Here is a 22731-nt window from a genome sequence, read left to right on the forward strand (position 1 = left end):
AGATACAGAAAAGAGACATACTAGTTTTTCCTTAAGAATATTTGGTGATCTCTCTCTTTCATAACTATGAATAACACAGGAGTTATGAAATACAGAGACTTTCTATTAATACTGCAATGTAAAAACCTGCAGCAGTGAAAACCACAGGCCACTGTAGCCCTGTGTGAGACAGTATTTCATTCTGCATGCATTGTCCTCAAATTTTGTTCACCTCTCTTAAACAGGACAATATGAAAAAAAAGGATGATGTTCCACTATACCACTAGGATGCTAAACAAAGAAATTAACTTTCTCCACAAAATGATACACAATTACCTCTCCTGATCCCTTTCTTAACATAATGGAGTGCTCACTCAGATAATTTTAAATGCTGCTCCTTTCTCACATCTTCCAGAAGTTATTCAGGATTCAGTTATTACAGAATCACAGGATGGTTGAGGTTGGAAGGGACCTCTGGATGTCATCTGGTCCAACCCCTCTGCTCAAGCAGGGCCACATAGAGCCAGTTGCCCAGGACCATGTCTAGACTGCCTTTGAGTATCTCCAAGAATGGAGACTCCACAATCTTTCTGGGCAAATTGTCCCAGTGCTCAGTCACTCTCACAGTAAAAAAGTGTAGAAAACAGAGTGAACCTCCCATGTTTCAGTTTGTGCCCATTGCCTCTGGTCCTGTCAGTGGACCCAAGTTAAAATACACGAAATTCCATCTGAATACAAGAAAATGCTTTTCTACTGTGAGGGTCATCAAACACTGGAGCACGTTGCCAAGAGAGATTGCAGAGTTTCCATCCTTGGAGATACACCTACCCCAACTGAACACAGCCATGTGCAACCTGCTCTAGCTGACCCTGCTTCAGCAGGGGAGTTGGACTGGGTGATCTCAAATAGGTCCTTTCTAACCTAAAGGACTCTGTGATTTCATATCACCTGCTATGAAACATGTATAGCACTTTAACTAGAAGCTCTTTAACAATTCTGCAAACTGTAAATTCAACTAAGCCAGTCAAAAGAAGGTGTGAGAACACAAACATAAGTTCCAGTAAAATCAAAAGAGTATACTTAGTGAAAATGTTTGCCCATGGTGCTTCTCTTACCGAAAAACAAACTGATACAAGATTTTTACCTCAGTCTCTTCCCATACTATTTCCCCAAAACATGTGGGAAGCTACATGTTTTTAAACTTGCTCTTCAATATCAGATGGTGAATAATTTGAAACATTTCCTTTCAAATTTCAAAGTGAGTTTAGATAACATACTAGGACTTATACCCTCATCTATGATGATAACAAATAATGAAAGTTTGATTCCTTGGGAAAGACCAAAACCTTTACTTTCTAGCTCTTCAGAACAATTAGAATCCCCTGAATGAGGATTCTGAATTTTTGACTTGCCGAGCAATAGCAACAAGAACAACAACAACAACAACAAAATCAACTCATAAAACAGACAGCACTTACAGAATTAATAGACTCAAGTGGTTCAGTATCAGAGCTCAAAAAAAAGTCAGAACTCTGATATCCAATTCAGTGTCCTATACAAATGAACACTGTATATGCAAACTTAATTATTTAAACTCTTGCATAAGTGATGAATAAAGGAATATAGAGCCTGCCATAAACAAACAGTTCAACTCCAAGGATGCGTAACTTAGGATAAAAAGTAGGACTTGAATCTCAGTACCTGAACAACAGAAGTTCTCTTTAATACTCTAGTTTTCAGACAACAGTCAGAGAATTTAAGTCAGGTTTAACCTGAAAACTGAGATGGGCTAAGAAACATCTCAAAGGTTCTAGTCGTTAAGGCAATGGTTAGACAACCTGTTACAGACCTAGCTACATCATTTGAGAATGCCACTATTCTCACAAATCTAACCAGCAGGACTGTATGAACGCTCTGCAGTTTGCTTCAGAGTAAGTCTACCCAGTTCCTATCTGTCTTCATCAGCTGTATGAGTTAACCACGGTGATATCACCTCTGAAGCTGCTTACTGAGCCCTTTCCATCTTTTCAGCTAGCAAATCTCAGAGCAATCGCTGTCCAAGGGGATACAACAAATAGCTGAAGGACAGTAATAAGCATCTTAATTTAGTAGTCCAATAGTTAACCTGATACAGTCACATGATTTGCCTTATTCCTATTAATTGTTTCAAAGTAATAAGCTAATTATATATGAGGCTATCTAGACATTTAATAAAATCAGAAACAATTCTTAGAAAATCTGCTTAGGAAAATGGGAAATATCCTCAAGAACTTCGATACCATGAATATTCTTAGTCTTAAAAGTAGGAAGAAACACAATCACCCAATCTGACATTACACATTATAAACATCAGGACAATTTTTGCAGGACAAATTATTGGAACATAATAGCTTTGGTCTACATAGTATTATACTGATGCAACCAAATTGATTTAACCAACTGTGCTCGAGTAAAAAACAAACAAAACAGAAACAACAAAAAAACCACAAAACCCAAAACTAAGGGCAATCCTCTCACGTGGTAGCTGCACCAGTGTAAAATGTTCTCTACAAGAATATAAACAAAAAGCTATTGCCACAATAATGTAACCACATTTTCTTTAAATAAATGAAAGTAAAAGTTGGGCATAGATAAACCTGAAGTCCATCAATGATAAAACATTTTAGCCAAAGATATTTTCTTACCAAGGAAAAATGCATGAGAAGCACAGTTTCCTAGAGCAGAGAATGCTACTAGCACCCACCACTTTTTTCCCCATAAAGTACTTTTAAAAAAATTTCTGATACTTTTACAAAACAATACAACGAAATGTCAGTAAAAGAAATTCTAAAGAAGAATAGCGTAAGAGTCAAAATTATTGCCAAAATAATTCCCCAAAACTAAGTCACCATACCAAAAGTTACCATTAGGAAATCACCAAGTAAAACTTGCCAGTACAGTAAGAAAATAGGTCATGCTTAAAAGCAACAGAAGACGCCACATCTGCAGAGTTTTAAACACATCACTTACTGCTTTGACTCATGGTGACAAACCTCCAGCGTTGGATCGTTATAGATGAAAGCTGCTTCTAAATCGTTGACTCTTACTCTGTAAATCCGGCACTGTTTACTGTTCAGTTTGATTCTATTCAGGTTTGCAACCGTGGGAAATATTGTCAGTTCCACATAACCCTATGAAAACACAAATCAAAACCTTCTATAAAATATTTACCAATTGACAAAGTAGAGATATATAAAAAAAATTAATGCATTTCAAAGGAAAATCATAGGTAGAAAAATGTTAATTTCTTATTTAAAAAAGAAACTGGTTTGCCCTTTTAGATGTCTAAAATACATTTTCATGCGTACCATTTAACAAGTGCTTTCCCAGCTGTGAAATAAAACAAAACACTTCAACATGACTGACAATCATGCTTGTTAGTAGCATCACTGTGGTTTAGGTTCTGGTATCTGAGCTTAAGACAACGATTTTTATAAACTAAGCAGATTCCATTTAGGCAGATATTTAAATTCACAAAACACCTCCATGATTTCAGGCCTGAAATCACGAAAGTCTCTTCAAAGCCCCCATGAACTCACATATAAGCTAGAAAACTCTATAACCCTATCCCCAACACCAGCTAACACCATGTTGAACATCAATTTTTAATTGCAAATTGCTTTGTAATATTATTTACAATGCAGCGACCTTCTTTTAGGAAGCTTTTCCTTGCAAAGATTATCGTGTTCACAGTTAGAAGGTATTTTATTTGACGCATCTCAAGATATGACAGAATTATGAGAGGCATCAGATTAGAAAGCATAAAATATAAAGAAGCTAAACAACATAATCAGCTTATGTGTGCAGTTGTTTCCTCTTAAAGCACGAAGAAAACCCAGACTTCTAATCTCTACTTTCACGTTTTATTAAAAAATACTTACTACAACAGACTTTCTCTGAAAATTTATGTTGTTGATACAAACTACCTGGTGAGTTGTGCTGGGAAAAAAAAAAAAATATTAAAATAAGTAAGGTTTTGCACAAATGCCAGCATTTAAAAATATTTTAACCCAGTTTTAAAAAAATAGAGAGCTCACACAGGATGTATGTACATATAGATAAATACTGCATATAGCATATACTTCTATAAGAATTCATGATTGTCTAATCTCTGACACGGTCCAAAACAAATAATGAATAGAAGTTGCACACAAGGTCAGAAAAGTTCCAATAAAATCAAATATAATATCATACTAGTATGAATATTACTAGTAATACAGAAAGACAACAACATCGCTTTCGAACATCACGTAACAGTATGTAAAAATATAGTATTACTAATGGCATAGAATCAAGTTCTAACACTTTAGTGATGTGCAGTATTAGAATTGGCACACAGCCATAGTATTTGCCATCAGAGACCTGTGGAAAATCTACCTGGTGAGTTGACTCTCGTACATAATTTGCATAAGCAGGTACTATACATGAAAAAAAACATAGTATGTGCTTTTACAATTAGTATGTCATAAGAATTCATTACTTTAAACAATATATATTAATCAAGATCGGTGTTTTAAACAAGTCAAATGCATTTGCTTAAGTTTTCAGTGACATATTAGAACTCCTGGTAAACAAAACTCTGATTTAAAAAATGGAAGATAAAATAGTAATTCCAACTTCTTTAAAAATCTACAAGTTATTTCTATATTTTTTCTGTAGTTGGTGGCATCTTCACCACACTTCACAGTAGCGCTATTCACGACTCAACATACAACCTTGTAATAATTCAACTTTTATGCCACATCACACGTTATATGCACATACTCATGTACGCTGTGCATCAAAAAGTGACTTTGCTTCAGTTGAGCAAGTTCAATAAAAATTCCTACAAGAGAATGGTAACATCTAGTATCCAATGATGGATTGAAAAATTACTTACACATTAAAATGTGCATGATAACAAGAGTGATTCTATTTAGAAATACATTTGTGTTACAGATTTGTGAAGAAATCAAGGAGGTAGAACAGAAATACATAAAGATCCGCTGAAATCCACAACCGCTTTACAGCTTGGTTACAACCAAAATAATCAACGTGTAAAAATGACAATTTGGTTAACAAAGCTGCCTGCCGCAAATGCAAGCATTTTTTTAATATATAGAAAAAAGCCCTAAGTCAAAAAGGGGTTGACACAGTAGTAAGAATGAAACACGATAGCACGGTCTGTAGTGCCGATATTGTGTGGAGAGATCTCCAAGGTTTGAAGAGCACAATGTAAATATCTTTATAAGATGAGACTGCATGGTTGACAGACTCACTGTCCATGAGCGAGCCCATTTACACAATAAAACATACACCTGCAACAGATATTTTCTGAATGCAAGCTACAGCACAAGCAGTAGTTCCAACCTTCTCAGGTAAATAATTACTGATCAGCCTGTGGCCTGTTTCAAATGTGCAGTGGTCTCAAGTATAGCTACTTTAAAAAAAACGGATACTTATAATTTATACGGTCTTGGGCTCTCAAATCCTTTGTCTCCTTTCTTCCTATTCATCCTGAACAGCAGCACTAAAGACACACTGCTGGCCGTCAGACTGGCATCAACATCATCCTCGCTCGATGGGTCCTTGGATTTTTCCCCGCGTCAGGCCGTATTCGATCACTCATCTCCCCAGCGGATCTCTGACTCCCCACAGTCAGGCATCTTCAGCTCGAACGAGCACCATAGTTACAGCACAAACAACATTCAGTCTTTCCACATAACCCTTTTACGAGTGCAGCGCACAACCCCTCTCTCCACTGGGGGTACGATACCAGTTCAGAGGCGCTGCGTGCTTCCTTTCCGCAGAAGCCACGTAAATCAACCGGCTCAAGGGGCAGCGGAGGTGGGAGCTACTGAATCAGGAAGGCCGCGGCTGGGCAGGCACGGCCGAGGGCTCCCCTCTCCCGGGACAGCCGGCGGGAGCAGCACCCTCCGCTGACAGGGGGAAGAGGCGCTGCCGGTGGGTGGCGGGGGGGGGGGGGGGGGGGGGCGGTGGTGGAGTAGGCGAGAGGGCCGGGGGCGGGGAGCGCAGGCGGCGCCGCAGAGCCCCCACGGTCCGGCCTTATCGTCGCTGCGGACGCGGGCGTCGCTCCGGGCGGCGGCTGGGCTGGCGGCTCCCGCGGGTCGTTCTCGTCCGGGGCGGTCGGCTGGGGCCGGCCGGCATGGAGGGCGGGGGCGGCCCACCGGCAGGGCGCGGGCTCGCCGGGCCGCGCAACGCTCCCCCTCAGCAGCACGCCCGCCGGGCCCCGCCAACGCTCTCCCCCTCAGCAGCGGCCGCCATTTTGTCAGTAACCTTTGACCCCTGGCGGTTGAAAGGTCACAGCCCGTTTAGCGCCGCTTGCTTCCTTGAAGGTTGGAAAGTCCGTTGGAACCTTGTTTTTCAGAAGGGCGGTGTGCCGATGTCAGAGGCGGCCATAGGCCAACACAAAAACAAAAAAAAAAGAAAACCCCAAAATAATCCAACCGACGTTTACGGGGGCTGGGCGCATGCGCCCTGCCGGCCCCCAGCGCCGGAGGAGGGAGGCGCGCGGGGCAGGGAGGCCGCCGTTAGCGCATGCGCACGCGCTACCTAGGGCGGGGGCCGGTGGCCGCCCCGCGGGGGGAGCCCTGTCAGCGTGGGGCCGGGGGCGGCTGCGGCACGGGAGCGGCTGCTAAACCTACCGGGGGAGCGGGGGGAGGCTTCCGTGGGGTCTCCCGCTGCCTGCCCTCGGACTCGTAGCGCTCCAGTGACTGAGGAGCGCTGACCCCCGCGCGAGGGGCCAAACTAAGGTCACCAGAACGCACCCGGGGGGGTGGGGGGGCCTGGCTCAGCGGAGCGTACGGAAACACATCAGTCTTCAAGTCTTCATTTTTGAACCGAAAAAAGGATTTAAGACGGCAACGACGCTGCTGGAAACGTGGCACAGAGCCACACCGTGAGACTGGGTGCGATGGCCTCTCCCCTCCCACCCCGCGTGTGCTGCGCAGGGTCTGCGGTTGCAGCATCAGGAGGATACAATCTGAAGTTCCTTCACCACCGAGATTTGTTCTTTTATAAGCGAGTTTTGATCCATCTATTTTACATCAAAATAAACGCTTGCATGAGAGAAGGTAATGGAGCTAGCCCTTTCAGCATCAGCAGTTCTTGAAATTTAGAAAGCAGCAGCTCGTTTCCCATGTCTGGCAGAACAAGAAGCACCGTGAACGCGCAGAGCGATTACACACGCAAAAATAATTTAGATAAACCTGAATCATTACCTCGGTATTATGATACAGCTCTATTCACGTATATACTTAAATTCTTGCTTGTTTCACAAACAAAACCCCATGTAAATATATGCTGTTGTATTGCAGATTACAAGACTATTAACTGTCTTTGTGTACGTCGGCCAAGGCACCTTCTGTGATGCAATCGAAGTTATTTCCAAGGCTTTCACATTCCACATTACCGTTGATCTCTCCGAGAGGGAACCTGCTGGTGCTATCAAAAGGACCACAGCTGTCAGAACGAGACAGTGAACAAGGCAATTCTTCCTGGCAGAGAGCCACCCTTAGAACCCAGCTGAGTCTCCACACAACTGGGTCACACACCACACTTGTCGAGTGCAGAAATGGGGAGCGCTGGGAACTGATCTTGCATCAGTGGGCAAGAATAAGCAGAGTCCAGGAAGTAGGTTTTATTCAGCTTTTTCTCTATAACAGAATTCCAAGGATACACGCATTCACCTGAAGAGTTAAATTTGATTTATAGTTTCTTTCCTCTCCCTGCTAACCCTACATTTGGCATGCTAGCAGTTCCAAGGTTTTTCATACCTGACATCTGAGTCTGATGCAGCAAATGCTTTTTGTATAAAAACTCTACAATTGTTAAGTTTTTTTAAAAAAAAAATCTGAAAAATGCCTAATATTAAACTCCAGTTCACTGACATGCAAACAATCCTTTTTAATGATTACAAAATTTCAATTTCAGGCACTCCACTTTATGACTATATCATAGAAAAATCCTGTTTCATTGCTCTACAACAGAGTAATATTCCACCTTCAGTTTTCAAGATACAATTTCTATGTCCAGTTATTTGCCATAACAAAGTTTAAAAAAAAATAATCGTATTACAAACTTTATAAGCTCTCTTTAAAAAGCAAAGATAGCCTTCTGTAAAACATTAATTCTACATGAGCTACATTCTAATGGCAGTTCATAGGAAGTTCATAACCCAATGTCCAACTATTCTCTCACATCTTCACACTTGACTGCAATTTGGGTTTTTTGTGATATTTAAAAAGGCAAGTCTGCCAAGTGTTAAAGTGTCAAGAGCTTGTACCAGTATTACTCACAGACATGACGACAAAAAGAACCACCTTCCAAAATTAAGACTAGTGTAGTCTCCGTCAGGAATAATCTGTTCATGAGCTTGTCAAAGTCTGCAGTATTCAAAATGTCAACACTGCCACAAAATCTTAAAGAACGCTCACTAATGGGCAAAAGACTAAGCATTCCATTTTGCTGTTGAAATCAATTCAAGTGATTCAATTATTATCAAGGAGGTTTTAATTTTTAATGTCAGACTTCAGTTTATGGATAGACAGGTAAAGTATATTCAAGAAGTAGCTTGACTCCTGGCATAACTACAGACACAGAGGAAAAAGAAGGTGGGCAAAGGAAGGTGGGTATCGGTTGATGACACTATAGTTTCTTAGAAGAGGCAAGTGCCCTCACATTCTACTTAGCTGAGCAGAAAACAGAACTCATTCAAGAAGCTTAGCTGCTTAAACTCAAGAACGTTGTATAATACTGGTTGACAACTCCTTTCCCCAGAAGGCAGCAGCAAGCAACATTCACTGTTACTCCATTCAGTACTCCAGTTCTTCAAACAATACTTGTTATGAGATGGGTCTTCTAGAATTATAAACTTTAACACCATTCTGCATTGAGGAGCGAGCGTATTTTGTCAGAAGAGCACCAACTGTCTGCTTCTCTGCACATAAATCTCTATAGAGGAAATAAAGCAGATGACATTGGCATTAGAGAGATTCTCATACAAAATGAATCCATGAAATACTTGTAAACATAGCAATAAACTGGATTAGGGTATTGGAAGGAAAAATAAACCCCAACAAACTACTACCATTAACTGTCACATAATGCTTTAAATTACCTAAAGTTTAGAATTTGGCTTGACATTTCAGCAACAGGCAAAACTACATTATTCAGAAACAAGGATTTTGGGTTTTAGGGGAGGCTGGTTGGTTTTTATTATTACTCCTCTCAAAAGGGTTTTCAATCCAGCAAAACAGTTAGGTTTGAGCTACTTAATTATATTATGGTAAATTTAGAGCCACCCATAAAGGTTTGATACAGTTACTTCTGAGTTACCATCTATATCTGCTCACATGTATCATGGCTGGGCCTTCCAGATAGCACTGTAGTGTAAGGGTTAACCACCAAAAGAACAAAGGACACGGTACAGGAAGCACTATGGCTCTATAGTTCTTGTGTTATAAATATGGAGGCTGATAATAAATGTCAGGAGGTTCATCCTTTAAGTCTGTCTCAATCAAATAAGACATTATCGCCCACTTAACTTTAGTAGGATCAGCTTTTTACACAAGTTTAAATCCAACAAATGTAGCTACAGTTCCCAGTTCTATTCATATAGAGTTTGTATTCATTTAAAATGGAAAGTATAATATTTGAGGCAATCATAGCTGCTAAGAAGTCAGCTCTGCAAAATGGGGAGAATATAACACTAATTGTATCTTAATAAAAAGAAATATATCCTTACTGTATATAAGGGGTAATATCCTCTTCCGTCCACTTTTGCCGTATGCTGAATAAGCTGTTGAATCTTTCCTGATTGTCTTCAGGTAAGTCTTCTACTTTTAGCAGAAAGATGGTCTCTGGTCTTGAGCTTTTATCCACAAGAGCCAAGCCCTGTACATCAGCACCAGAGAGAAAATGTTAAGTAAAACCAAAACAATTAAACTTACTTCTTTCTGGCAATAAGCCATACAAGTTGCCCTTTGCACCTCCGAAGCCTTCTAAAACAACACTACTAGAGGCAAAGTGAAAAAGTATCATAAAGGCGCTGTATTACAGGCAGTATTTATCACTTCCTTTATGACAAGAAGGGAGGGGAAATCCATTAAGTTCCAACTTCTCTCTACATCTTTTGAGCAAAACGATTTTCATAGTGCTTGCTACTCTACTGCCTGTCACTACAGCCTGCTCGACTTCTGCTTCTGTTCTAGTTACAAGTATTAACTGTACAGCTGCAACTTTTCTTCAAACAGTGAAACATGCCAGACTTAGAGAAACCTGAATTGTCAGGATTCCAGACTACCGGTGCCCACAGAGGACATCGTACATACTTTAACTCGAAAGGTGACAGAAATAACACAATCAATCTCCCGTAATTGATAAAATCTACGTACGACACAAGTCAGTTAGCCTACTCATGGAAGAATCCGTACTGCTTTATGGTTTTTACCTTAAGCTGATCAAGCCTTGTTGTCATTCCCTCAGGGACGCTTTGTTGCCAGACTTCGTGAAACTCTGATAGATTGAATTTAACTGCATTTTGCAAAAGCATTTGTGCTATAGCTCTGCATATTTTATCTTCATGCATTTCAAAGTAAACCTCCCCTGCTGAGAAACAAAAAACAGTGTATATTGGGTTCTTGCTTTTTGATAAAAAAACCCCAGAGAACAGCCTCTTATTTCCATTCTGTTCTACAGTCTTCTACAAACCAAGTATCCTGTTTTTTCTTTTCCTCAGGGAGTAACCTGACCTGGTATTACTTTGCATAAATGATGGTACTTCTCATTCACAAGAATAGATTAAGCAGAAAATTATGTGTGTGTGCAGCACTGCCCGAGCCACAATATTCATTCATATCAATTGATATTTATATTCTTCCCCCAATATCTCCTTTTCCCCTTTCCACAGTAACACTGTTTTTCCTACAGCTTTCTTTCCTGTTTCTGAACGGCTTGTATATAGCGTTTGCTGTCTGTGGTTGAACAATTAAACCAAAACATTCACTTCCTTAATCATCCTTATAATATTAGATGATTAAGGGAATAAGGAGAACTTATTTTCATTCTCATTACCTTGACCAAAATTCTCTGAGCAATGTGAGGCATAAACACTTCCTTCCACTTTTTCAGTCATCTGGACTTTCTGCAACTCAATCCTGTTCTTTGTGTAACCTGCCTAAATATACCAAGATGACAATCTATGTCACTCCAACTACTTTCCTGTGTCCTTTAAGGTTGAGTGCAACTCCTACTTCAGCCAAAGGCGAGATGAAAGCAACTGTGAAGGAGAATTCAGATTAAGGCACTGAAATACTATGTCTATATGCGAGATGGCCAACGGAGATTTAATCAATATAATAAATGAATCTTGTGGTGCAGTTCAAGGGACCAAAGACAGATGTCTACTTCAGGCAAGCTGAATTCAGGGAGATCTACATGCCACTGACTATTCACAATAACACAATTAATTGCTTGAACATGTGGTATCTGAGACCTCCCAGAGTATCTGAAGAGAGATTCCATCTGAATTTTACAAGTGATCTGTCTTTAGTCACAAAATTATGGCTTGTAGAAACCTAATAGGTCACTTCGGGCACCTCTGATAGTTCCTGATTTTTCCCTAGTATCTTGTACAGTTTAATAGTCCTTTTTCCTATGAAACTTTCTCCAAGAATTTCACTGATCTTTAGCTCACTGTTTGCTCCCTCCTTTTACCGGCATATTAGCAAATGCATTTGTTTGGGCCACCTGCACAAAATCTGCATTTACTCATGAATAACTCTTTCCTTTATGCAAAATTAAAATATGTATGCTTTCCCAGACTTACCATCATCGATGTATTTCCTTCCATAGCTTAAAAGAGTATGTTCTATCATCTCTCTGGGGAAAAAAAAAAAAAAAAAAAAAAGAAGAAAAAAATTAGAAATCAAGTTTTAAAACTGTTCATTAGGACATTACAGAAACAGTTACCAAGAAGATGAAGGAACAGGTAGAGTAAAAAAAGTCAAGGAGAATGGAGGATGGGAGACATCTTCATGGCTGAAATGAACAAATTGATAAGAACTTAGAACTAAGTTAAAAGAGGACAAAAGGAGACAAAAAGGACAGATGGGAGTTAATTCAGCATGTCACCCCTGAAAGCCTCTTCCACTTTCTGGTTATAACTAGTGAAGACTAAAAGGTGTAAGGAGAACAAGGAAAAGAGATTCTTGCGATGTCACTTCTTTCCAATGAGAAGAAACACAAGTCACAAATTTGGCAGTTAATTATCCTTTACAGAACAGGAGGCATTTTTCTAAAACTATGGCATAAGATTACTACCTAACCACAGACACTAACACTAAAGCAAGATTTATTTTTGAGCCAAAAGCCAAATAAATGGAAAATGCTACATATTGTAAACTTAAGACTTTGTTTGAATAGTAATCTTAAATTATTTCATTACTCCAAATGGCAGTACAATAAACTCAACTCTTACAATCTGAATTCAGTATTATACCAGAAAACATACAACCATGTCAGACATTACAGAAGAGCTAAACTGAACATTTTTGGCTAGCTATAGCTTCAGAACAAGTATTTTAAGATGGCCAGCAATTTACAGCTTAAGTACATGCTACTTCCACCATTTACAATTCAGTAGTAATATCTCTACTACCGAATCAATGGAAATATTATACACTAAAATCAGTTTACTAACCTGTCTGCCTAAACTACTAATGCCCTTGTATATTTTAGAGCCAAAGAAAATATATCATTAACGCCACAGTAACTAGAATCTAGAGTTAGAAGACTATAATTCTAATAAATAATTAATAATGATTGTCATCAGTAATAGTTAATAATAATTGTAGACAATTTTAAGTACTAAAAGTAATTGCTTACCTGGGCTCTAAAGATCCAAGTTCCTCAAGGCAGGTACGTAAAGGAACCTTACTTAAAGACCAGGACTCTGAGTCTATTAGCTGAGTGACATGATTCAAGAGTTTCATCTCATAGTCAAATTCTAGAATTCTCCAAAATCCTGACAAATGAAAAGACACAAAACAACGTTAGAAGGAGAACATTAACACCTTAATTCTGTTCCCCTGAAGATACATTACAGGAGCCTAGACATTTAAGTCACACCTTCACAAAGTACAGTGACAGCATTCTGTGCTTTTCAGGATTAAAATAGAGAAAAAGAACAGAATAGTAAGAGCAAATGTAAAGGAGAAAGAAATAAAATAATCTCAATTATTCATAAATGTTTATGTAGATTAAGTGCCACAGATACAAAGACATTACAAATCCCATCCCAAGATGAATCGGACCTGGAAAAACCAATAATTAATTCAGGCACAGAGGTGCATGAACAGAACTGATTGCACTGGGGCTGCAAAGTGGCAGTTCAGGTCCAGCCAAGTTCACAGAAATCCAGATGTGACAAAGCACGGATCTGGTACAACGATGCTGTGCAGCAGTAAGTAACAAGGAGAGTCATCTGTGAGATCCACCTATCTAACGGGACAGTACAGAGAAGATGGATCAGCAGTCTTCCCAGTGGTGCTCAGTGATGGGACAGGAGGCAACAAGCACAAGTTGCAACAAGGGAAATCCCAGCTGGGTATCAGGAGAATTTTCTTCTCCTTGCAGATAGCCAAACACTGGAACAGCCTGGACAGAGGTTGTGCAATCTCCACCCTTGGAAATGCTCAGAACTCAACCAGCCAAGGCCCTGAGCAGCCAGCTCCAAGTTGGCCCTGTTCTAAAGCAGGGGTTTGGACCTGACAACCTCCAGAGCTCAGTTCTGCCCTATATTATTCTGACTCTAGGACTGCTATCACCTGGCGCCCAGGTGAGGGTTTGGGCTTGGCCAAGTATATGATGAGTAGGACCTGTCCCAAGGTGACACACTTGTTCCAGCCTTGCCTGACACAGTAGGGAGACTTCTGAGATAAACCCTGTCTGGGAGGAACAAAAGGCTATGAAAGGCCTGGAGTTACCTAAGGATCAGCTTTTTTTTGCCTCTAGAACTGCAGAAAACAGTACCCACTCATCCATGAAGAGTGCAACCAGCCAAAAAATATTCATGCTATAGGTGGGATACTCTGATGCCAGTGTTTGTAGCAGCAAAGAAGGAACTACCCTGGGAAGAGCCAGACTGCTCAATGCCTGCTCAGTTTTATCCTTTTGATCAGCTTCATAGCAGCAGAGGAACTATGGAAGCAGATTGTACTTTGAATTAACTTGCGCCTTGAAAGATGAGGATGTGGAATGGGCCTTAGAAAAAGGAGACACAGATATTTTGGGGATAAAAGCAGAGTTATTTCCCCACAGGCAATAATATTCTTTGGAGACAAATACCTTCGATTTTGCAGGCATCTATAACCTGCAATTGGTGCAGTATTTCTTCTTCACTTGCTTGAATCAGACTTAACAAATCTTCTGTTGTATACTGCAACAAGGAAAGAAGGAAATAAAACAGGTTATCCTTACTCCTCCTTTGCTTCAGCAAGCATGCTAAATGCCTTAATAAGATATAATGAAAGAAAAACTTAGAAGATTGATGTTTTTTCCCCAGACTCTGAATTTGCTAATGTTTACCACATTCTCTGAAACCTTTCCTGTAACTTACAACATTTTCTCAAAGGGTTATTGAATATAAAAACCAGTCTAACCACTGGGAAGTCTTTGTGCCATGCATAAGTAATATATCTGTATTCCCAGGATGTCAAACTAGTGCAAGTAGGCATCGTAAGTAAAGTATCACAGCAAGAATGAAAAGTGAATGTATTCCGTCTTCCCTAAACCACATATTTTAATCTGTAAGATTCAAAGAAAAGGCAAAACAAAAATCACTTATCGCTTTTGGATAGAAGTCAGAACTCCAACTTAGTACCTCCACTGAGTGAAAGCCTCCTCCAGCATGACCTCAACAGTTAGTGTTGTGTTTTGGTGTCTGCTAACTGATTAGCAGACATGTAGCACAGAGCCACCCACAGTACATCCAGCTCCTTGCAGAACAGTTACTTGTGGAGATGGGAGGGTGCTGTGGATACTGTGGTAAAGATTTAGGAGACGTAGGAGGAACAGAAGGTGTCATGAGGACTGAAGTAAAGGGAAGGAACACCAGACAAATCCATAGGCAACAGGGCTTCATTAATTCCTTTATTCACTTTGCAGCCCTTTTTAATTGCCTTACAGGCTTTTTAATCAACTCTAATATTAGAGTTTTGTTGATTATAGCATAAGAATATTTCCTATCAGAAAATAAAAAAAATTGGATTAAATACTTGAGATCTGTTAGACTACAGGAACACAAATGGAACAAACCAACACTAAGTTTGGAACATCCACATGTTAAAGAAGCATTTAATAAATACAGAAAGGTCTCCACTTCCTGCTGTGCCATTCCTATTAGACAGTATGTTGAAACATCATCAGGCTAAGCAGCACTGAACTCACATCAGTATTTCAGCAAGGGATGACCACAGTATATAGTACTTAAAAAAAAAACACTGCTAGCAATTGCGAGCAAAAATATTCCCAGATCAATATGAAAGTGTGTTTGTGACTTAGATACTGCCATTCAGATAACACCTTGCACAGGAGTCCTTGGCATTTCTTCCCCCTCTGAGGCCTGGCTAGCACTCCAACAGCCTTTTTTTTTTTTTTTTTTTAAGGAAATGACTGCTCTCAGCTCTGACACTTTTGTCAGCTGCATCACCCTTGCAAACATAAAATGGAATGGGTTGACTTGCACCATGTTGACACCAGCAATTTCCAGATAATCTATTCAATGTTTTTTATCCTTAGCACTGATGTGTGCGATCATTTCAGTATGCCCTGTCATTTCACTGTAAAATCCAGGATTTTAATTTGGTGCATCCTGAACAAGCCATGTACTAGCCCATTTATAAGTTTTCCTGTAGTTTGTTAATTCACATCACTATGCAACAGGCTTCCTTATAGTGCTATAGTTTCTTATGAATCTTCAGCTGTGGTTCTCTGAATGTGATACAGTACTGAAAACTGTAAGAAGCTTACAGTAAACCACCAGAAGAGAGTAACTTGTTTTCAAACAGCTTAAAGGTGGCTTATTAGTTGCCAGCACACAATAAATATTAAGTGTAAGCAAACAACACAGTGGAAATCTTTACTACACATGCATTGTTTGGGAATCCAATGAGAATTACTCCCACAGGAAAGACAGCTTTCCCATGGAGAGCTTTCAGATTCATTTAAAGTTCCACCAGTGGCAAGATAAAATTTGTATACATTTATATCAGATATATCTAGTTGTTCTCCAGTAAGCTAATATAGGAAATACATTCTCCTTCAAAACAAACGGAGAAGATCAGTCCTCAAACTAGGCACTAATGTTTGGTGAGACATTGACATATTTTTATAATATTTGTTCAATATTGTCAATAAATATTATTGCATGTGACATTTTTTGCATTGCTAGCATTTGTCAATGCTTATAATTTCTGGACAATTTAAGCCCTTTTGCCTTTGCCATCCCTTACTTTGCTGCATGTACTTCTATGCCTAGACCAGAGTAGGTGGAAAAAGGCAATGCTGCAAGAAAGATTCTGAAACTGATCAGAAATTAGTCTGTTAATCGCCCATAAAGAGAGAGGCAGTATTTCTCTCCAAAGTAGAAAAGTAATAATATCTAAGCACACACAAATGATTTGTTGGTATCAGCTTCAGCCAAGCCTTAGTGTAATATACTTTGGAGCAACCTTTTCTGTTTTTTAAAGTCAAAAGGAAAACCAACCAAACTAACAAAATCCCAGGATTTTTATCAGCCTTTTATCTGAGATCATATGCTCCACAGTCCAAATATCTCCATTACTCTTTAGATCCTAAATTGGATTTCCTGGAAACATAAAAGGGCAGGAGGACAGGATTTTATTTGTGCTTTCTCTTCTTGTAGTGTCAGTCTTATTCTCTGTCTCATATCATCCCTGTCATTCTCTGCAACTCCCTGTTTCTCCTTGTCATCATAAATTACTGATTGACAAGTGACTTGCACATGGGTGTCCTCTGACCTCATACTTTGCTCATACATGACATGTCATACTTGACAGCCCCAAAGGAAGAAAGGCTGCATTATACCTCAGTAGACATATAGCTCTCAAAACTTAGAAAAGGTTCTCAAGACTGTCTTCAAGAAACTTCCCATATAAAAAGCAAAATCCCCAGTCTCTTTCAGTGTCCCTCCTTTTTCTCTTTTTACTAAAAAAAGGTGCTTATCTGCTACTCAGTGGAAGTGCTAATAATTACCAACTTGTTTAGAACAGTAGGCTTAAAAAATTGACTCAAAGCAGCACTGTGAAACATGGGAGGAAAGGCATTTTTCTAGTTAAGAATGTATCTTCACTTTAATTTGCCCATTACCAATTACAAGAAAGTAGCTTACGTAGCTGATTTACCTTTGAAAATGTCAAAGTCTGATCTTTCCGACTATCTGGCCCTTCATATGGATCTTCCATTAAAAGCTTCCTCAGTTTCTTCAGTTTTGGTCGACATCTCCTTAATTCCCAATAGTTATTAGAGAAGCCAGCAATCTACAAGAATAAGCAGTGACTCTTAAAACATTTTAATATAGCATTTGGATTCAAAGCAGCTTACCAAAATTATCAGCAACAAGTGTTAACCTGGTCACTGAGAACAAGAGTTTATTAATAGGGTAATTACTTTAAAGATGAAACAATCATTGTAATATTTTCAATAAAAAAAGTTTACCACAGGCAAGGAAGAATAAAAATCCACCACTGGTTGATGAAAATACATTCCTAGTGCATATGACACAGGGAACAGCTCACCTCTACATACAAATGATAGAATATCACCATGGGATATAGTCCTGCACAATTCTTGTCAACATTTCTTTTCCTCTTAATACTAAATTATATTACTGCCATAAAACCCCTCCTATATTATGAGGGGGTTTCCATCTTCCTCACTTCCTCCCATGCTTGGGATCTACTTCACGGTCTTTTTACACCTTAATGAATCATCATAAACAGACATTAATGAGACAGAGCTACACTTGCACACAACTAAAAAGACATCTCTGTGTCTTACTCTGATTCAACACACAAATTAAAAGCATGCAACAGGAAGCTCAGGTGTAATTGATTCAACAGGACTAATCTAATAAAACTTTACTTTCAGAGCAATCCTGAGGTGTTTCACAGAGTACAGCCTGGGTTTCCTAGAGGATTCTCTGAAGAGGACAGAGTATTGGAGGCCTTTCAGAATTGTTTCTGCTATCTACCAAATCAACAAAAGTGGGTACAGAATGGCAGAGGCAGAACAGGCACCTGGTTCTTGACTCCTGACCCAACCACTAGCCCCCTTGTAAAAAAGCCTCCATGAAAAAGCATCCAGATAGTACTTTCCAATACCCTAAATGCTTTACTAGGCTACTTTCTTTAAAGGTCATCCGTTAAAAACACCCCAAAACTTTAAACTAATGTTCCATTTAAATCAACTATAAACAAACCACCTATATGTAGAAGTCCTATCCAAATTCTAAGACAAAGAAAGCTCTCAGTTTTTAATCTGACTATTCCATAGCTTGCTTGGCACAAAATTCAGGTAAATACTAATTTCCTGATAAACTTCTAAGCTTTTCTTTCCCTCCATGTCAAATAGCATTTACCTAAGTGTTAGATTTCTTTTTCCTGCCAAGTTCTTTTCTGAGCAATTTGGTAATGCTGCACAGGAAAGAAAATAAATAATTCTAATTTATAATCCAAAGCTCGTAACTGGAGCTGGTCTGTGTGAGGCGAATAAAACGTCAGATGCTTTGGCTGTGAGTATTAGCCTTGCAAGTGGCACAAAAAGCAGCACCAAGACTACAGAAGAGCAGTGAAGCCCCAAAATACCGAGTCAACGTAGTATCTTTTGCTATGTTTCATAATTTGCAGTGCCAATACACTAGGTACAGTTTTTGAAAACACTCAGAAAGCTCTTAGAAATACAACTCAAAAAATAACTCATAAGCAAATCACATTATATTGGCATGTGTGACTTCAGAGAACTAGTAAGATCATTAAACATAACAAGAAAAAGAATATGGAAGAATATTACTTTCTCATTAATCTACTTTAGTTTGAATTAACTTTTTCTATTAGCTGAACTGCTGACCTCACAAAAGAAATTATGTTGTTTTGATTTATTATGTTCATCTCAGGACAAGCAGGATTACTCCTCAGTGATGTCATCATATCCATTACAGCAAATAATGACCTAGTAATAATATTTGCCTAACTATTTTTAGTAGAATTCTATTAACTATGCTTCAGAAGAGCAGTGAACAATGAATTCTTTAAACTGAGAACTCTATATAATCATTCACTCCAACAAATCTTTCCAGATGCTAGTTGAAAGAGAGTCACCTTTGAATATATTTCTGTATTTAAAAAAATAATATTCAGGCATGACATGGTATAATCTGCCTTTTGGGGAAAGCACTCCTAAGAATCAATTTGAAAAAAGCTTATTTTAAAAACAGCTGCTATAAGAAATCAGATTTTCTTTGAAAGCTTTTAATACCTACAGCAAGTAATTACTATCCACTGAAAATAAACCAAAATTTTAACTTCTTAGAAACAATAATTATCATACATTATGGATAAAGTTCAGTTGCCTAAAGAAAGGCCCCAGAGCCATTTTGGACACCCTAAGGTATAGCATGCCCCCTGTGTATAAAGCGTATTTATAAAGACATCCTCCTGGGGCTGTTCAATATACAAAGAACCTACAGCAGACTCATGTCCTTCTGCAGTGGCAGCTCATAGCTAGACCAATACCACAAGGCATCTAAAATGGCATTAGAAGCCTATGTTTAGGCAACTGAATACCAGCTGGGTTTCACATGTGCATCTTGGATAAAATACAAGAAATTATAGAGAATAAGAACGTAGAAAATTAAAGCAAACAAACAAAACCCAGAAAGACATACCTGTGAATGAATAACATTACAAGATGCTTGATCTGCTTTCAGCTGTTCTGGAGTTTTGCAACCAGGAATAAACAGCAGCATATTTGAGGTATCTGCTATTTTCATGTCATAAGTTTTATCTTTGCTGCACAACACTGCTTGTTCATCCTTTTCACCACGGATTACTAGGCTGGAAAAAAAAACAGCACCAAAATAAAGATGTATTTTTACCTCTATTTCAGGATGAACACCTATTAAACTTGTCTGATATTTTTTCACATTTATACATTGGTAAAGAAGTTACAAACTGCAGTTCTATTTGGTAGCAGCAGTCACAGTATACCAAAATATAAACGACGTAATTGTCAATTAATCTAGATATCTTAACACTATGTTTTTTCCTCTCCTCTTTGAGTTTTTGCACTCTGAAAGACGAGCATTCAAGGTTTTTCTGCAGACCACAGTCAAACCACTTCACCTGCCTATTCAGATGACCCCCTAAAACACTGATGAAATGATGCTTAAGGCCTGAACTAGTTAACTAATCTTAGAAATTAGATTACAACTAGAGTTGTTTTTTTAATAAGGACTGAAACTAGCCCATTGTGAAACAAGAAAGCAAACAGAAATTGTGTCTGTTGTGCAGTGCCCTTCAGATAATTCTCTCTCAAAAGCATACACATTTTCTTGCAAGTAATTCCACACAGGAAATAAGACCATCTTCTAGAACATTTCAGTACAAAGAATCAATGCAAACCCCCTCTTCAGCTCACATACTTGATTAAATAGAGATTCTTAGTGAGGATGTAATAATACTGAAGCAGGACCACAACAAGGGAACATTCAGTTCCTCCCAGGGTACACTAAATTAAGTGCTCTCGTTTGATTTAATCAAACTGCTCATCTTGCTTCTAAAAGCCTGCATGCATGAACAGAGCTCAGTTGTGCCACAAGTGGTCCTCAGGCCTCCAACCAATGACACCTTACCAATGTTGCACTGAGTGTGAACAGGCTTAATAACATACATCTCTGAGGACTATTTTCTTTAGAGGGAATTCTAAAATTGTATAATTTTAAACATTTTTATTATGTTATGTCCCCGGCACTGGAGCAAAGGAAGAAATTTTAAAACAGTACCAAAAACGTACCTAGAATCTGTTCTTGGTCCAGTTAGATGTCACGTAACCATCCTACCAAATGCCTATGCTAATATTGTACGTCCTTCGCTGTTCTGCTTGTCTAACTTGCAGGCACCCTGACATCCACCTGATGTCAAGAGTTCCAGTAAGAAAATCTCAGAGGCCAGAGGGATTCTTTTACAGACATAATCTCCTTTCCTAAACACAAATTTTTAGGCATCTATCTTTATATGCCCGGCAAGAAACTCTCCTCAGTTTCTGCTAGAAATCTCATGAGAAGCCATTTTTCCACATGTAAAAAGTTAAGAACAGTCCTCCTTACAACAGCCTACAGAATTGGGAAACCCTAGCAATAAAGTTGCTACTCTGATCGGATTGAATAGGCAGGGAACTGAGCCTTGTTACTGACTCAAACGGTAACAACGCATGAACCATCCCCCCATCCCAATTTTTTTTTTTTTTTTTAATGCGCACAACAGTTATTTTGCTGAAAACAATCTAAACGTGTTGTAAATACCCATCATAAAGCGCTGGTTATGTTCGCTTTGTCCAGCTTCTTTTAGGCGGTGCTAGCTTTTAATTTCCAATATAACTGAGCCAGGTTTAAGGAACAGTTACGCCTTCACCCCATCAGAAGAATTAAAGTCTGGGAAAAGCGCCGTTTAAGAGCCGCGCCAGCTAACGAACGCTAAAGATGAGACCCATCCCGCGCCGCTGCTCCGGCTCTCCCACTCACGGCGAGGCGGAGCTGAAAGGGTGAGAAAACTCCAGCCTTCCACCGCCGGTCCCTCAGCCTGCCCCGGTCCTTCAACCTGCCTCCGATCGACGGCCCGGGGCTGGTGCGAGGGGTGTCGCCGCCGCCCGGGCCGCGCTTCGCCTCAGGGGGCCGCGTCCGGCCCCCTGAGGCGAAGCGCGGCCCGGGCGGCGGCGACACCCCCCGCCCTCTAGGGGGCGCCAAAAGCCCGCCCGTACCTGCGTCCCGCCTCCAGCTCGGCGCAGAGACCCGGCTCCAGCTGCAGCAGGCAGCACTCGCCGGCGCCGGCTTGCGAACCGAAACTGAGGCAGTGCACGATCGGCAACAGTTCCGCCGGGTTCAATTTCGCCGTCCGTAACGTAGCGTCTACCTCCGCCCGGCTCCGCATGGCGCCCGACGGCTCGAACCTCTCTTCCGAAAAGCCGCGCCGCACCAGCCCCCGCCCACGCTGAGGCGGTGCCCCCCGTCGCCGCAAGGGGCGGGGCGGCAGGCGTTGAGGCGGGCGCCGGCCGGGTGGATTCGGTGGTTGCTCGCCCTGCGACCGGCTGTGGCCGGCGGGGCGGGCGGCAGCAGTTCGGGTTTACGCTGAGGGGAATCGCTCTCCTCAGGCGCAGCCGGTTCCCGGCCCGGCCCGGCCCAGCTCAGCTCGCAGGGGTGCCGCTCCTACAGCGGGTCTGATCCCGATTTCTGTTCTGCTGCACTAAAGCCGGGCTGGGCTGCAAGAAAATATCTCTACGTGCCAATAAAATGCCATAAAACCCCACAGAATGCCCTAAATCCCCACAAAATGCCCTAAATAAAATATATCTATAAAATACAACAAAAAGAGGCCCAGTATGGGAGCCCCTGCCCAGCCCTGACTGAGGCAGCACCCTCTA

At 40.2% G+C, this 22731-nt stretch overlaps 2 protein-coding genes across 6 annotated transcripts in view; both read right to left on the reverse strand.

Annotated features, from left to right (window-relative positions):
* TAF2 (TATA-box binding protein associated factor 2) overlaps positions 1 to 6449 on the reverse strand; it is a 65255-nt gene extending 58806 nt beyond the window's left edge. Inside the window, exons 1-3 of one of the 2 annotated variants that reach the window (XM_049824548.1) lie at positions 5460 to 6449; positions 3900 to 3953; positions 2989 to 3149 (exon numbers count right to left, since the gene is read on the reverse strand). In XM_049824548.1, the coding sequence (XP_049680505.1) occupies positions 2989 to 3149; positions 3900 to 3953; positions 5460 to 5513 (269 nt within the window). In that variant the 5' untranslated portion in view covers positions 5514 to 6449. The remainder of the gene's footprint in view (positions 1 to 2988; positions 3150 to 3899; positions 3954 to 5459) is intronic. The other variant, XM_049824557.1, reaches the window with a different exon arrangement.
* Positions 6450 to 7642: 1193 nt separating this feature from the next.
* DSCC1 (DNA replication and sister chromatid cohesion 1) lies at positions 7643 to 22300 on the reverse strand. 4 transcript variants are annotated; one of them, XM_049824909.1, is made up of 9 exons: positions 22072 to 22300; positions 19982 to 20150; positions 17442 to 17576; positions 14365 to 14455; positions 12904 to 13042; positions 11846 to 11898; positions 10469 to 10626; positions 9764 to 9912; positions 7643 to 8970 (listed from the first exon to the last, which is right to left on the reverse strand). In XM_049824909.1, the coding sequence occupies exons 1-9, from the start codon at positions 22239 to 22241 to the stop codon at positions 8862 to 8864; spliced, it is 1173 nt and encodes a 390-aa protein (XP_049680866.1). In that variant the 5' UTR covers positions 22242 to 22300; the 3' UTR covers positions 7643 to 8861. The 4 variants fall into 4 exon arrangements, with proteins under 4 accessions (XP_049680866.1, XP_049680862.1, XP_049680844.1 ...); XM_049824905.1 differs by lacking the exon at positions 22072 to 22300 and adding an exon at positions 21836 to 21963; XM_049824887.1 differs by lacking the exon at positions 22072 to 22300 and adding an exon at positions 21726 to 21827.
* Positions 22301 to 22731: the final 431 nt, after the last annotated feature.

This window comes from Accipiter gentilis, chromosome 2 (genome assembly GCF_929443795.1).
Source record: "Accipiter gentilis chromosome 2, bAccGen1.1, whole genome shotgun sequence".
NCBI classification, from domain to species: domain Eukaryota; kingdom Metazoa; phylum Chordata; class Aves; order Accipitriformes; family Accipitridae; genus Astur; species Astur gentilis.

Coding starts and splice junctions, on each gene's coding strand:
- DSCC1 (XM_049824909.1), bottom strand. CDS start 22,241: ATGCGGAGCCGGGCGGAGGTAGACGCTACGTTACGGACGGCGAAATTG. Junction 11,899..12,903: donor CTTGGATCTTTAGAGCCCAG/GTAAGCAATTAC, acceptor TTTTTTCCCCAG/AGAGATGATAGAACATACTC. Junction 9,913..10,468: donor CAAGGCTTGATCAGCTTAAG/GTAAAAACCATA, acceptor GCTGATGTACAG/GGCTTGGCTCTTGTGGATAA.